This window comes from Aotus nancymaae, unplaced genomic scaffold (assembly GCF_030222135.1).
Source record: "Aotus nancymaae isolate 86718 unplaced genomic scaffold, 86718_ANA_hifiasm-v0.15.2.pri h1tg000067l, whole genome shotgun sequence".
Taxonomy (NCBI): domain Eukaryota; kingdom Metazoa; phylum Chordata; class Mammalia; order Primates; family Aotidae; genus Aotus; species Aotus nancymaae.
Window position 1 is genome coordinate 31,149,639 of NW_026988482.1, and position 17,115 is coordinate 31,166,753.

At 37.1% G+C, this 17,115-nt stretch overlaps 1 protein-coding gene across 5 annotated transcripts in view; it reads right to left on the reverse strand.

Moving 5' to 3' along the window:
- Nucleotides 1-17,115, reverse strand: part of TASOR (transcription activation suppressor) — a 68,783-nt gene that overhangs the window by 15,132 nt on the left and 36,536 nt on the right. For 4 of the 5 annotated variants that reach the window (XM_012460784.2, XM_064367216.1, XM_012460783.3 and 1 more), the window contains exons 12-17: nucleotides 12,244-12,316; nucleotides 12,083-12,154; nucleotides 9,827-10,528; nucleotides 5,892-6,289; nucleotides 4,343-4,487; nucleotides 2,946-3,005 (exon numbers count right to left, since the gene is read on the reverse strand). In XM_012460784.2, the coding sequence (XP_012316207.1) occupies nucleotides 2,946-3,005; nucleotides 4,343-4,487; nucleotides 5,892-6,289; nucleotides 9,827-10,528; nucleotides 12,083-12,154; nucleotides 12,244-12,316 (1,450 nt within the window). The remainder of the gene's footprint in view (nucleotides 1-2,945; nucleotides 3,006-4,342; nucleotides 4,488-5,891; nucleotides 6,290-9,826; nucleotides 10,529-12,082; nucleotides 12,155-12,243; nucleotides 12,317-17,115) is intronic. The other variant, XM_012460782.3, reaches the window with a different exon arrangement.

Consider the following 17,115-nt stretch of genomic DNA (forward strand, 5'->3'; position numbering starts at 1 on the left):
TGTGGTTTAGTACACATAAAGTGTCTGGAAGGATACACAAAAAATTGGTAACCATGGCTAATATATGGGTAAGAATCTTAAGTGTCCCAAGCTAGGGGTAGTGTTACTTTCTCAAATATTTTTGTACTTCTTGAATTATGTACCATGTCAAATATCTGATATATTCAAAGAAAAAAAATGTGAAGTGCATCCATAAAACATATGGGCTGGGGAGAACTACCTGTAATTTTTAAACTTCTGAATTATTTGTTAGCCTTGGGGCCTATGTTGCCCAGCCGGCGTTGAATTTCTGTGCACAATTCCTCCTGCCTCAGCCTCCCCAGTAGATGGGACTCAGGTGCATACCACTGCACCCAGCTATTTATTACTTTAAATGAAACAGTTGCTCCCAAAATGTGCAGCTAAATATCAAACCAGCAAGTTTATTCCTGAAGAGCTATAGATAATTTTTTTTTTTTTTTTTTTTGAGACGGAGGCTTGCTCTGTCACCAGGCTGGAGCGCAGTGGCACAATCTCTGCTCACTGCAACCTCTGCCTCCCAGGTTCAAGCGATTCTTCCGCCTCAGTCTCCTGAGTAGCTGGGACTACAGGCACGTGCCACCACGCCCACCTAATTTTTGTACTTTCAGGAGAGATGGGGTTTCATCATGTTGGCCAGGATGGTCTCAATCTCTTGACCTCATGATCCGCCTGTCTCGGTCTCCCAAAGTGCTGGGATTATAGGCGTAAGCCACTGCACCCAGCCTATAAAAAGAATATTTTTAGCCTGAAATATAACTTATATCCACATGGAGAATTTTCCATAATTAAAAACCTCTAAACCAAATAGATTCCTTTATAAACTATAAATAATCACAACCTAATTTTGTTTTGCACAAATTTCCCTGTATGATTTTATTAAGGATGTAACTGGTCAGATGCGGTGCTCATGCCTGTAATCCCAGCACTTTGGGAGGCTGAGGCAGGCAGATCACCTGACACCAGGATGGTCTCGATCTCCTGACTCCATGATCTGCCTGCCTCAGCCTACCAAAGTGCTGGGATTACAGGCATGAGCCACCTCGTTTTTTTTTTTTTAAACTTACTGTCATTAAATAATTGTAGTATTTTAACTTTTGAGTAGTGAGTTCTCTAAAGGCAGCATCATTCGGATGTCAACACTTACTAGCTTACAAAATATGAAAACAGTATCCTCAAATAAGACGAACGCAGGTGCTGATGTAGCATTCTGAAGCATAAGAAAGATAACTACTATTCTTAATGAGAAAAAGAATTACTGATAGATGCATAACATAGATGACTCCCTGACATAATATTGAGTGAAAGTACCAAACACGAGAGATGACATGAGTAGGCTCTACCCTAAGTTCAAGAGCAGGCAAAACTATGTATGGTAAAAGAAGTCAGATTAGCGGTTACTCAGGAACAGGGAGAGTACTAACTGGGAGAATGTGGAAGAAAATCTAGGGTGCTAGAAACATTCTATATCTTGATTTGGGTGGTGGTCGTACATATGTAAAATTTCAAAAAGCTATATAATCAAGAATTGTGGCTGGGTACAGTGGCTCACTTGAGGTCAGGAGTTCGAGACCAGCCGGCCAACATGGTGAAATCCTGTCTCTACTAAAAATACAAAAATTAGCCGGCATGGTGGCACATGCCTGTAATCCCAGCTACTCAGGAGGCTGAGGCAGGAGAATCTCTTGAACCCAGGAGGCAGACACTGCAGTAAGCCAAGATCATACCACTGCACTCCAACCTGGGCAACAGAGCAAGATTCTGTATTTAAAAAAAGAAGAAGAAGATTTATGAACTTTCCTTTATGTTATATATCTGTTGTTCATGATTTCTTTTTTTTAAACCATTTTTTTCCTAGAAGGAGCTGGTAAAGATTTTCTTGAAGGAAGCTAGTAATTAAAAAAACAAAACAAAACAAAAAAAACCTCCCAAAGGAGTTACTATAAAGATGTAGCAAAAAAGTCACTTAGCATTTCTTTCAAATAAAAAAACAACACTTTGATTTCTGAGTCAGATACAACAAAACTGAAAGAAAATATTAAAAAGATCACCACCAAACTCTAAGGAAGAAAACAATTCCTATGATCATCTGCAGAGAAGCTGAATCCACCAAGCTCAAAGATTATCTCCTAGGTACCCACTGCCAACTAGCTAATCAGTAATATCTGCAATTGTTTCTAGAATCCAAGTTTCTTAATCTGTTATATAAACTACCTGCAGATATTAGCTTTACAATCAAAAGAACTAGGTTAAAAGACTATGAATAGTATACCTAAAAGATAAATGGCTTCCCCTCCTATTTTTTTTTTTTTTTTAATTTAAAAAAAAGAAGGCCAGGTGTAAGGTCTCAAACCTGTAATCCCAGCACTTTGGGAAGCCAGGAGTTTGAGACCAGCCTGGCTAACATGGTAAAACCCCATCTCTACTAAAAATACAAAAATTAGCTGGGCATCGTGGCATGCACCTGTAATCCCAGCTACTTGGGAGGCTGAGGCAGAATCGCTTGAACCTGGGAGGCAGAGGCTGCAGTGAGCCAAGCTCACGCCACTGCACTCCAGCCTGGGTAACAGAGCAAAATTCCATCCCAAAAAAATATAAAAAATAAAAAAAGAAGAGTGTTTTTCATATGATATAAGATACCCTGCACAAATGGTTTAGGAATATATTCTGGTCTTCCCAAATTATAAGATAGACTCTACTATGGGTGAAGAAAACTTAATCTATGTAAATATTCAGTGACTTCTTTGAACACCTTTATAATAAGAATATTGGATACAAGTAATGATTTACATATATATATGGTATTGTCCAAATCTTCTGTAATTAAAAAAATTTAAGTCAATGCCCTATTGATGGATTACCAGAAATGCAAGTAGCAATTCTGAAGAAGGGCACACTGGGAAGAAAAGCAAAGCAAGCCTTCTCACCTGGTGTTTGTTTCTCACCATGTTTCCCCAGCTGGTCTTCTGGGCTTCTTGCATTCCCTCCTGAGGGAAAGCATCCATTAGACTCTCTTCAGACATCAGTGATACCTACTTTTTTTGTTTGTTTTTAACTGTGGTTCAGAAGGAAGTGATACCTACTAAGCACCTGTCAGACAACCCCAACTGGTAACAAACGGAAGCATTCCTTCTGCCTAAAATAAACTGAAGGGTCATACCACTGATGATGGAATATAAACCCTAATTAAAACACTGTTAACTTCAAATGACCCTCAACACCAAGTATGAAGGCATCTAAATAAGAAATGGTTAGGATAACCATCTTGTATCAACTACTTCCCTATTTTGTTTCTTTCACTCAAGCTTATGTTTCAAGCTCATAAAACAATACTAGGTTTAGGTTCCCTCTATCATCACCTACAGGCCTCTTGCCCTCTAGAAAGCTATTAAGTAGAAGATGGTGCTGAAGCCCATGGGAACTCATCGAGTTTTAGAAATTCTTCTCAGAGTCCTTGGAGGTTTCAGTAAGTTCTAGTCTAATTCATAGGCCAGTCTACTTTGTAACAAAAAGTTGTTTGTTGTTGCTGTTGTTTTTAAAAGGTTAAAGATGTAGGACTGGAAAAGATGTATGCCCTGAAAATATTCCCAAAAAATGTTTAGCTAAGGTAAGTGAATAAGAACTTGGAATATTAAGAGTATGTATTCCTTATGGAAAAGCCCTTTGCTGTTCTGAAAGAAAAAAAAGGAGTATGCATTTATATGTGTGTATGTGTGTGTATTTGCACAGAGAAATTAGAATGCTACCCCCAAAAAATGATAATCTTTCAACATTTGCTAAACTCTATTGGCCTCATAATTCAATAACATTTACATTTGGTCATTCAGATCATTCTCTAAGATAATCCAATTTATTTAAGATAATCCAATATTAAGAAATCAAATTTCTAAAAAATGAACCTTAACATTATCACTTATTAGATGACAGCCTGTTATGGTGAAGTTTAGTAAGTTTGAGAAGATGCATTTAATTGGTTGTTCAAAGAGCAGACCATTTTACCTCTGTAGCTATCTCACCTTATCAGAAACTCAGTTTCTGCCAACAGTCTTCATTAGGCAGTCTGCATGCTAACTCCACAGACAGTGTGTCTTAAATCCCTGTTTTTAATAAGCAGTTTTACAGGTGCTTGCTGACGCTTACCAAGAACAGCAACACTCAGTGATGAACATTGCATTACTCAAAATAAGACACTGAAGATGTCAGTGCCAAGTAAGATGAAGGAGCTAGTGACCCAAGAGTGAAATCCAGAAAAGATACAAACCTTCAGGAAACTGGTCTCTGAAGTAAAATGAAGCAAACCCAAGTCCAAGTATACTTTCCTTACCTGTAATTGGAATCAGTTTCCAATGTATTTCAGTCTCTTCAACATTATTTGACTTAGACTGTTGTCTACGAAATCCATGTTCAATGGGAACACTGGGACACAAACTGCAGTCTTCAAAATTATTCACGCTAATTAAATTTGGATCCTAAAAATCAAAGTACACACTCAATAGCTTTCTTTTCAATTTCTTTTAATGTCAAGAATAAACTATTTTTTTCACAGTAGATTCAAGTGCTTCAATCTAAACATTACAAAAGAGTAAAATAAACATGGTTAAGTTATAATACTCTAGTCTCAAAATTAAAACATAACTTTTCCCTCAAAACCTAACTTTATGTTTTTTTTTCTTTTTTTTTCTAACTTTATGTTAATTTAGAACAAGGATTGGTAAGCTTTTATGCTAAAGTGCCAAACAGTAAATATCTTAGGCTCTGCAGGCCAGACCCTCAAGCCTACCAAAGGCAATACCTAAACAAACAGACATAGTTGTGTTCCAATAAAACTTTAGTTATAAAAATGGGTAGTGTGGGCTGGGCGCAGTGGCTCATGCCTGTAATCCCAGCACTTTGGGAGGCTGAGACAGGTGAATCACAAGGTCAGGAGTTTGAGACCAGCCTGACCAACATGGTGAAACCCTGACTCTACGAAAAATAGAAGAAAACTGGTTAGCGTGGTGGCGCACGCCTGTAATCTCAGCTATTCGGGAGGCTGAGAATCACTTGAACACAGGAGGCAGAAGTTGCAGTAACCCAAGATCATGCCACTGCACTCCAGCCTGGGCAACAGAGCGAGACCCCATCTCCCAAAAAAAAAAAAAAAAAATGGGTAGTGTGCTAGGTTCGACCCATGCCCCACGCCTCATCAACTTTGATTTAGAGTACAAAAGATACCAGGAATACAGGTTGGTTCCTCAGTGCCTACCTTACATACCCCAATAAATAAGCCTCCTACTATTCCCCAGTGATGCAGCCACTACTTAGGGGAGATAAGGCTACTTCTCAGCTACAAATCAGCACTCTAAACACATCTTATAAATACACTGGAAACTCTAATAAGCAAGTCTGAGAGTCACTTCAGAGGTAATCCTAAAGGCTACTTAAGTTCCATTCCTATTTGCATAAGAAATACCAAGTACCTAACTTTGTTACACTGGTGTACTGAGATGATATCCTCATCTGTCTCATCTTTGGGTTCTCTGTTACTGCCAGCAGAAAGCCAATGCTTTGAGAATTCAACTTTATTATGAAACAATAAGGAATTAACTCCCAATAAGCCACTTCTGACAAATAAATTGTTCTGCCTTAGCTTTATCACAGCAAGTAAACTTTAGACAATATATTAAGCCTCTAAGCAGGAAGGAAAACAACTATTTCAGCATTTATCTCTTTGTAACAAGGAATAACTTAAGAAGTACCATCCTAGATAGGCAGCTTTACTCAAAAATGCATTTTATTTCTTTTTCAAAGAAAAAATAATTCCCTGAAGCATACTCCCAACACCTCTTTCACACACACACACACTCAAAGATAACCAACAGATGCATGCTTACTTCTTTCAAATGTAGCTTATGGTCAGTGCCCACTTCACTGGTAGAAACAGAATACTTAGATGCTGTATCAACTTCTAGTAACAAGCTCTGAGTACCCTTAAAATGAGCATTTTCAATTTTTGCACAAGTAGGCTTCTCATATTCTTTCTTATCTGGGGTAGAGTTCAACTCATACTCATGTTTTTGCCTCAGCTCTTCATAGGCATCATCAGTGCTCAATCCTAAGGCTTTGTTGACTGTGTCTGTCAGAGATGCATCAGAATGGCGCGCATTTGCTAGTGTTTCTGATAACCAATTAAACAGCCTATGGATGTCAGCAACGCCAGAGTTACAGGTATCCTGCTGCTGTCGCCTCAAGTCAGCATCATGTCCAAGTAAGCCAATAGGCTGTGGAGACGCTGAGAAAAAGAAAAGAAAAGGCATTGGTTGAAGTTAAGTTTAAAAGCCAGCATAAAATTTTTTAAATCAAATATACCTAAAAAAAATTATCATAAAGCATTTATGGTCAGGAACTCAATCAAACAATTTGCTTAGATTTTACAAATATTACCATCACTTACTTCATAAACATAATTGTAAAATTTTACACATAGGTCAAAATTCCTATTAAAGTTTAATTCTCATTATAATTTAAACATTCTATCATAGGAAAATAAGCTCATGTATCAAGTTTTAAATATGCGTAAGAATAACTCTACCATCAAAATCTCAAAGTCAACCAGGTACTTACCAAGAGATTAAACATTTGTACTTGCTATTTTGCCAATTGTTAAGATTATATGCATATTACACTACGCTACTAAAAAAAATTACTTAAATTTGATTTCTATCTTCTCCATACCTATTATATTTTATCCTAAAAGCATTGGCTGACATACTTAAAATCTACACCTTATCCTAAATGACAAGATTACTTAAATTCATAATGAAGCTAGGATATTATAGATATAAAATTATCCTGAAGAAATCTCCACCAAATTTACATCAAGAACAAAAAGCATTATGAGAGGAAACACGTTAAGACATAGTTTCATGCATGCACTATAAATGTGTATAATCTGTAATAACCAATATATTTTAAAACTTGCAAAGGGAGCAAACATTCAGAAAGTCACATGCTTTAACACTGGGGCAGGGTAGGGATTGGGTGAAGCCTGAGTTAAGATTTCTAATTTAAGAGTATAATGTACCACAACAAAAATAAATGTCACAAACAAAGGAGTGCATACTGTATGATTCTAGTTATATAAACTTATAGAGCCAGCAAAACTAATCGATAAAGACAAAAAGCAGATCAGTGGTGGAGTGGAGTGAGCTACATAACAAAGGAACACAAGACAACATATACAAATGTTCTATATATTGAAGTGGTGATTACACAGCTGTCAAAACTCATCAAACTGTGCACTTAAGTAGGTACACTGATATAAATTATACCTCAAAACAGTTTATATTAAAAGTTATAAGAGGTGGTGTGAATGGGTTAGGAGATTATCTCATAAAATGAATGGGTTCACCACCAAATCAAGATCAGAGTGTTTTAAAAGTTTGACTACAATCTTGAAATCTCTACCTTCAGAAACAAAGTATGCAAAATGACTTAAAAAGAAATAAGTGAGAAACACCTGGAAATGTAAGTCTGATAATCACTAGCTTTAGTTAACCTATATACCCTTCTTCCCCTGCCTCATTTCTCGTTTGGTGTACTATAATTAGTATGGCTTTCTCATCATTCTAATTATTGATGAAGCCTGAGTTTTACCCACAACTATGTTTTCACATACACAGAATTAGTCAGTTACCAACAAAACAAAAACAGTGCCAAAAAATAAGTATCTTATTTATTGAGTGCATACTATGTGCTCAGTGACAGGAAATACAGCAGTTTGTGAACAATGCTTTGGAGTTAGTCAGAACTGACTTCAGAATATGTGCCACTAACTTCATAACTTTTGGTAAAGTTACTTATCTGAGATGCTTTTCTCATCTGCAAAATTAGGATAATAATGCCTACCACTCAAGAACTATTAATATATGAGTTCATATACATAAAGCACCTAGCACACAGTAAACAAAACTTTCAAGACACATGTCAACAAGATAAGACAGTACGTGTTATCAAGTGCAAACAGGTTGAGCAAAGATTGCAAATCCAGCATAAGCTAAAGGAGGAGACCATTAAGGAGAACAGACAGAAAGCTGAGGAGAAATCTGAACTGCAAAGATACAAGGCTTGAAAGAAATGGAAGTTACTTAAGGAAAAAAAAAGAGGGAAATGAAAGACTGACCATGACATACTCTAGGCAAAGAGAGATGACCCTGAACCGAGATCTGTGAGAGAAGAGTGGAAAACAGAGCTGGACATGGCTGGTCTATAACAAAGCCTTAAAAGGCAGGTATGTAAGATGAGATTGGTAGCAAATTAGCAAAGCAATATTGAGACGAACATGATACTGAAATGGGTGCAAGAAAGTTTAAGTCAGGAAGGCCACCAAAGAGATAAAGAACACGGACAAGGAATAACAACATTGGAAGAAGAAAGAGATACACAGGTCAACTAAAGAAAAAACCATGACAGTTACTGCAGAGAACAGTAATGTCAAACAGAACTTTCTGTGATAATGAAAATGTTCTCTGTGCTAATACAATGGTGTGGCTGTTGAAATGTATTTTTATTTCATTTTAATTTAAACTTAAATAACACCACATGGCTAGTGGCTACCATTTTAAATACTGTAAGAATAAAAGAAGTAAAAGGAGAGCAGGGTAGGCGTGTTGGCTCACGACTGTAATCCCAGCACTTTGGGAGGCCGAGGCAGGCGAATCACTGTGGTCAGGAGTTCAAGACCAGCCTGGCCAATATCGCAAAACTCCATCTCTACTAAAAATACAAAAATTAGCCAGGGATGGTGGCACGTGCCTATAATTCCAGCTACTGGGGAGGCTCAGACAGGAGAATCATTTGAACACATGAGGCAGAGGTTGCAGTGAGCCGAGACTGCTCCACTGCACTACAGCCTGGGTGACGGAGTAAGATGGTCTCAAACAAAAAAAAGGAGAGCAGGAAAGTAAAAAGTGAGGATACAAATACAGATTGCTAAGAGACCAAAAGTGTAAAAAGACACTGATCTGACTAACCTAAACTATAACACACTGAATTTGAAGAGACAAGTATAGTTGCTCAGTAAAAAAACATAATACTCAGTTCTGCCATAATCACTCAGAGGAGCAACAGCAGCACAAAAAGTGGAGTGTTATGTCAGCTTTCCTTGAATGCAGAACTCCTTTTGTGCTTATGAACTAGTAGTGTTAAGATGTTAAAAATCTAGATAAGTGTCTTAGCTGACTTGCAATATTGACAAACACACTTAAAACAAGCGCTTTACATGTCTATCTTTCTCTGTCAACTTAAAACAACACAACACAAAGGTAATTAAAAAGAACAACAAAAAAAGAAAAACCAAAGATATTCCTGGATTGTTGGGGAAGAATATGTATATGCATATTTTATTTTCAAATTCAGAAGGTTCCTTTTCATTAAGCAACAGCCTAAAAGATACCAATATTCTAATATTACACTTTTTCAACTATAAAAATAAAGGAATATAAAAGGAGAAGACCTCTGATTAGCATTATTATGTTAACCTAAACCAAACAATTTAGAAATCTGATGTACCAGGGCAGGAGTTGGAAAGTATTTCCTGTACTGGGCCAGAGAGCAAATATTTTAGGCTTTGTGGGCCATATACTCTCAATGCCAACTCTGCCACTACAACATGAAAGCAGCTATATACACATAAATAAATGGGCATGGCTGTATTTCAATATAACTTTCTTTACAAAAATAGTGGACAGGCTGAATTTGGCCCCTCTACTATAGGAAAGAACAGAACTACTTTATTTTTGGTTGTTATAACAACAATCTGATATTTTACCTTCATACAGATGGCAGTTTTCAGATAAATGACTGGTTTTGGCGAGCTTTCCCATATTTTCAGGTAGATCCTCAAGCTTCCTCTTCAAGACAGTTTTGCTTCTCTTATCTTCTGTGTCTGAGTCCCCACCCACATTCTTTTTCCTACACTGAATTAAATTAATCAATTCTTTGACTCTATCCTTATCATAATCCAAAGAATGAGATGACCTTTGCTTTGCAGATATAACTGTTTCACCCCTTGAGTTATTTCGTTTTCCAAATTTCACTTTTGTACCATTCATTTCTTCTTCTTGACCTTCATAATCTGAAAGTGGACTAAACTGTTGAAGTTTTCTATTTTCTTCAAATAGTTCTTTTAATCTACAAATAGGTAACTGATATACTTCAGGCCGAAAAATATAGGCATGCAAACAGGTATCAATATGGGATTTATTTCTAGGAGCTGAGTATAAGAATTTTTTATCATCTAATCGTGAATCATATGGAAACATAATAAACTCTCGTTTACCTGAACCAAAACCTCGCTTAAAAAATTCACTTACATACTTTTCAACAGCAGAATGAAAATTTATAGTGCTTATATTTTTGAATTCCTTTCGACACTGAATCAAAGCAAACTGTAAAAACTGAGCTATTTTTAACACATCTGGCATGCTCTCATGCCTCTCCTGTGGTGCTGCATTGGTTGAACCTTTTTGTGCTGTAAATAAAACAAACAAAAAAAAGCAAACCATGTTAGCGATCAAGAAACTAATCAAATACAGATCTAAATATTGCCAAAGAAGTGTAAAAACATTTATACATTAATGTTGAACCAAACGCGTATATACCCTAATACATATATATAATATAGCAAATATATGAATAGCATGCTTCTCAAGTCCAGGATCCTAAAACAGCCCAGTAAGAAACTAAAACAAATCAAAGAGCAGAACACATTTTTAAAGGAAAAAAATCACCCACTCATTGAAGATCTCACTTCTATTGCCCCTAGGAAATTCAAATAGAGGCAAGCAACATGTAAGAAGACATAAAAAGACAGAACAAGATCTGAGGCTCCAAGCAAAACAGTCCTGCATTGTCATCCCTTCCTCTTATAAAGTAGTAACTAACTTCACATGAACAGATATTCAGAAGCTGAGTAGCCACAATTGAGAAACTCATCCTTGAATCCAACAGTGAAATCCATTAGTGGATACTTTATCTTAATACATAGTATTAAAAGTTCATTCTTAGAAAAGGTGAGTAACAAATCTTGTCTAACATCAGCACCAAAAATTTATATTAATTTTGGATGGCCTAATATTTAACCTTGCACATGATGTTTAGAGTCACTAAAATTTGAATGCAAAACTGAACAAAGCTAAAAAATAATCATATAAAACTCTCATAGGTTGAGCACAGTGGCTCATGCCTGTAATCACAGCACCTTGGGAGGCTGAGGTAGCTGGATTACTTCAGGCCAGGAGTTCAAGAACAACGTGGACAACATAGTGAGACCGTGTTTCCACAGGGAAAAAAAATAATAATAATAACTTAGCTAGGTGTGCTGCCACACGCCTATATCCCAAGCTACCAGACAGGCTGAGGCAGGAGGATCACTTGAGCCTAGGAGGGAAGGCAAGACTGTATGTAGTGAGCCATGATCACACTGCTGACTAGGAAATAGAATGAGACCTTATCTCTAAAATAAATAACCCTCATAACTAAGCTACAGTACTGTAACAATTATAATCAAACTTTATAAGAGCACTGATAAACACAACTTAATTTTTCATAGTTAAAAAAAAATCGTCAGCCAGGCACAGTGGCTCATGCCTGTAATCCCAACACTTTGGGAGGCCGAGGCAGGTGGATCACCTGAGATCAGGAGTTCAAGACCAGCCTGGCCAACATGGTGAAACCCCATCTCTATTAAAAATATAAAAAATTAGCCGGGCATGGTGGTGAACACCTGTAATCCCAGCTATTCAGGAGGCTGAGGCAAGGGAATCGCCTGAACCCAGGAGGAGGAGGTTGCAGTGAGCTGAGATCAGACCACTGCACTCCAGCCTAGGCAACAAGAGCAAAACTCTGTCTCGAAAAAAAAAACTGTCATATTGTTTGTGTTTTACATTGCTACTACCTCTTACCCCCCCAGTATTTCCTGAAACATAATATAAGAAAGACAAAATGTTTAGTGAGTTATCTGGAAAATTTCAATAAAATGTTAAGTGTCTATAAGCAACTAGATTTAGATATTCATAGAACTTACAAGTAACTATGCTTCTAGGTTCTTGAAATAGAAACAAAGCATGTAGGACTCGAGACTTGGCGGTCTGATATTCTAAAAAACAGAAGCCAAAGTCATTAGCAATGTGTCTTAACTAAATAAAGTTAAGAAAGAATTGTAAAAATTAAAGAGAGACCACCTACCATATGGAGAAACCATCTGACAAGGAGAGAGAAGAAAAAGGTATCCTCGGTCTCCCAAAGGTTTAACAAGAACCTGCATTTTGAGGGGAAGGAAGAAGTTGTATCTGCTTTATTATTACTTACCACAAGGCAGACACAGAGCATTTTCTACCGATTGTGAAAAAAAACGTTCTTAATCATCTTTTAAGGAAAAATATTGCTAACGAATTATGTAGCTCTTTCTACCAAGTCTGCTGATTAACAGGATTCCAATCAAATGAAAATTCCTTGGTTTTCATAACATTAATGTGAAAATGTTACTGAAAGAGCTCCCCTAACTGTAAAACCAATATGGTAATTTTTCCCTCAAGCTAAAATACAAGGACCAAACTAAAGACTTCAAATATTTTCTTCATCAATTCAAAAGACATATTTATTAATGGCCAAAGTAATGTGCTAGATGCTAGATATAAAACATGCTTTGAAATGCTGCATTGCAAGAGTTCAGACTAACTGCAAACCCAATATGTTGCCATAATCTAATTCCACGCATATTATATGAATGAAAACTTTTCACATGTAAGGCAATTTGCCCAGAGATAACCAAAAACAAGCAACACAAGATCCCTGATCATAAGAAGTTTATAATTAGGTAGAAAGGGTAACACAAGAAATATCAATAATTACATAAGACAGAAAAGTTCCCTAAGAGATTTACAAAATAATGGGAATGGAAAAATACAGTTTATGGTAGTAAAAGATGATCAAGAAAGGTTTACTCAAAGTGTATCAAAAGTGGATTTTGAAGGATGGGTACAATGACAAGAGCCTGAGATTGTGGGAAGGGCATTTCAGTAGAGGCAATATCATGAGCAAAGGTGAGTTATGATGGACAGTTTACGAACATCACAGTATTTATCACTGGCAGCAGGATGAGGACAGACTAGGATAAATGTATTAGACAAATCTGGAATGAAAGATCATGGGTTAGCTGTAAACAGACCAGAAGCCAGGTTAGCCAGGAATGTACTTTAGAGTATACCCCTTTGAGCTAGTCTTTCCTTAAAACAACAACAGTAACAAAAAAGACTTGACAGCACTGTGCATGAGGCGGAAAAACAATCCAACGCAAAGAATTTATTTTAGGGGCTACTGCAATAGTTCACAATGTTTTCGGTAAACGAGAAACTGAGCATGGCAACTGAACACAAAAGGATACCTAAGTTATGAAAGAAAACTTGTACTACTTAAATTCCTATTAAAATAATTCCAGTAAACAACATCTGTATAAAAATGAGTAATTCGGGGACAAAAAGTAACTGTGCTACTAACTCACATTTAATAAAAACATTGTTTGAACATTCAAAAATAAAGTGGTATTGTATTTGGGGGTTTCAGGTAGTCTTAGTTGACTGACTTCCCCAGGGTCAACTTCTCTCCTTCAGTTCAATCTATGCCAAACATGACTCTTTGATACCTGATGCTCACGGAGTTTATTTTAGTGGAAGCAGGCTGGTGGCATGGGCCAGATAAAGCAAGGGGGTCAGATGACCAAATGACTAGGAAGGTCTCCAACTGAAGACCATTCTAAACTTTGGGGCATCTTTGCCCATTTTTATTCCCAGTATTCCATGAGGGTCAGTTACCAGGTCTTTCTTTCATAAAGGAAGTTTAAATATTCTTCTAAGGGTAAACTTTGTTTTAACGTTTCTAAGAGTTACATCTGTGCTGAGACAGCCTTGTTTCCTAAAAATCCCAGCGCCAAGGTTGGAAATCCTCATGCCAGGTTATATCATACTGCCAACTGACATATAATATTGGCTCTGCAAGACATTTAACTGGGTCTTATGGCTACCATTTATAGCCATGCTAAGTCTCTTGCAGTATACTACAAATGGACATTGGTACCTGAAAAAATTTGTTTCAGACACAAACACTTTTATCCAAAATATTTTAGATAACATACTTCTTTTAATATTTTGCCCAAACTCCCAGTTGATGAAATAAAAAGTTAAGAAGCACAAGTAAAATTTTCATGTTTTGTGCTCACTGACGAAAACCAACTAGATGCCTTTAACCTCTCACTCCAAATACCAGGTTTTATAAATTCTACTAGTAACCTAAAGACTCCTTTGCTTTTAGGGGTCCCAATGTTTCCAGAAATCCATGGAGTAAAAACAATCTATAATCAGAAACAACACTAAGGCAAACAGAAACCTTTAGCAGTTATATCTGTGTGGCTTCAGCCCAACGAAATCCATTTAACTCTGAAGGAAAGAAAAATCCTGGAAATTGTGCTCCTCTTGGCTCTAATTTAGCTGTTTGGTTATTCTTACAAAAAAAAAAAAAGTATTAATCCAATCTGTGGATTTTTTAATTAGTTTATTCTACTATTTTAAATTTCCAGATAACATTAAAGGCATTATGGCACCCCTCACCCCTGCAAAAAAAAAAAGGCATAAACACAGGTACAGTGGGCCAGGCATAGTGGATCACACCTGTAATTTCAACACTTTGGGAGGCTTACGTGGGAGGATTGCTTGAGGCCAGGAGTTCAAGACCAGCCTGGGCAACACCACAGCAAGACCCCATCTCTATAAAAAAATTTTTTTAAGTAGCCATGTGTAGTGTCATGTGCATGCAGTCCTGGCTACTTGGAAAGCTAAGGAGAGAGGAGGATTAACTGATCCTGAGAGTTCAAGCTCCGACTGTGCCACTGAACTTCAGCACTTCAGCCTAGGCAACAGAGTAAGTCCTGTCTCAAAAAAAGCAGCAGCATAGAAGGAAATAAGCTATACTAAGTGAGATTCAGCAGGAAAAATAGATTCAAACACTCAAAGGCTGAAAATTGAAATTATCAAATGCAAAATGTAAAATATCCATTACGAAATGTTTAAAGACATAAAATAATTGGAAGAATTAAAAACATTTTCACACAATATAATGTTCATAGCACCATTATTCATAGTAGCCAATAAACAGAAACAACTGATAAAAGAACAAGCAAAATGTGGTATTATCTATACAATGAAAGAATACTGGGCCATAAAAAGGAATAAAGTTCTGATATATGCTACAACATCAATAAGCCTTGAACATTATGCTCAGTGAAAGAAGCCAGACACAGAAGGCCACATACTGCTTGATTCTATTTATATAAAATATCCAGAACAGATAAATTCATAGAGACAGAAGTAGATTAACGGCTGTTAGGAATTGGGAAAGGGGAATGTACAGTGAATTCTGAGATGAAAATGTTTCAGAATTAGAGTGTTGATGGTTGCACAAGAGTGTGAACCTACTTAAAAAAAAACATGGAATTATATATTTTAAAATGACTAAAATGGCTGGGCCTGGTGGTACACACCTGTAATCCTAGAACTTTTTGAGGCCGAGGTCAAGACCAGCCCAGGCAATATGGCAAAACCCCATCTCTACAAAAAAATACAAAAATTAGGCAGGTGTAGTGGTAAGCACCTGTAGCCCCAGCTACCCAGGAGGCTGATGTGAGGATCACTGGACCCCAGAAAGTCGAGACTGCAGTGAGCCAGAATCGCACCACTGCACTCCGGCCTACATGACAAAGCAAGACCCTGCCTATTAAAAAAAAAAAAAAAAAAAAAAAAAAGGCCAGGCATGGTGGCTCATGCTTGTAATCCCAGCACTTTGGAAGGCTGAGGCGGGCAGATCACAAGGTCAGGAGTTTGAGACCAGCGTGACCAACATGGTGAAACCCCATCTCTACTAAAAATATAAAAATTAGTCAGGCATGGTGGTGCGTGCCTGCAAGCCGAGCTACTTGGGAGGCTGAGGCAGGAGAATCACTTGAATCCAGGAAGCGGAAGTTGTGGTAAGCCATTATCACGCCACTGCACTCCAGCCTGGGTGACAGAGCTAGACTCCATCTCAAAAAAAAAAAGACTAAAATGGTGAATTTTATTTCACTTAAAAAATATTGGAAAAGAATACTAGAATATGCACCTCCTAGAACTGTGCCTGGCATATAATACTTACTCACTAAATACTTCTGAAAGAATTAACAAGAACCTGTTATAAAATATAAAGGCTGATCCAAAAAAATTCAAATATAACTTTTAAAAGTAAAAAAATCCCCTGTGAAATTAGAAACACAATAAATAAATAAAGCAACAAATGAGACACAGCCAAAGATGGGATTTTTAAACTAGAAGACAGTTATGATGAAGTTACTTAGAATGCAGCACAGGGAAACAAACATATGGAAAACGTAAGACAAGGTTAACAGACATGGAAATATGCCTCTTCACAGTCCTAAAAGACAGGCTAGGCCAGGTGTGGTAGCTCACGCCTGTAATTCCAGCACTTTGGGAGGCTGATGTCAGTGAATCAATCACCTGAGGTCAGGAGTTTGAGACCACTGGTCAACATGGTAAAACTCCGTCTCTACTAAATATACAAAAATTAGCCAGGCATAGTGGCACACATCTGTAATCCCTCCTACTCAGGAGGCTAAGACAGGAGAATTGCTTGAACCCAGGAGGTGGAGTTGCAGTGAGCCAAGATTGTGCCACTGCACACCAGCCTGGGCGACAGAGTAAAATTCCGTCTCAATAAAATAAAACAGGCTAAAGAAAATGAGGGAGAAGTACAATAAAAAAGATAACTAATTTTCCAGAAAAAAAGATACAAATCCACAGATATGAAAGGAAAATATATACAAAGCTGGATAAACAGAAATCTACACCTAGATAATTGCTAAACATCAAAGACCAAAAAAGAAAAAATTTTAAAAGCAGCTAGGGGGTGAAGGACCCACAAAGGAACAATTAGACTGAGAGTTGACCCCTGACCCCTAAACAAAAATAGGAGCCAGAAGACATCGCAGCATAGTCCAAGTGCAAGAAAATAGCTGTC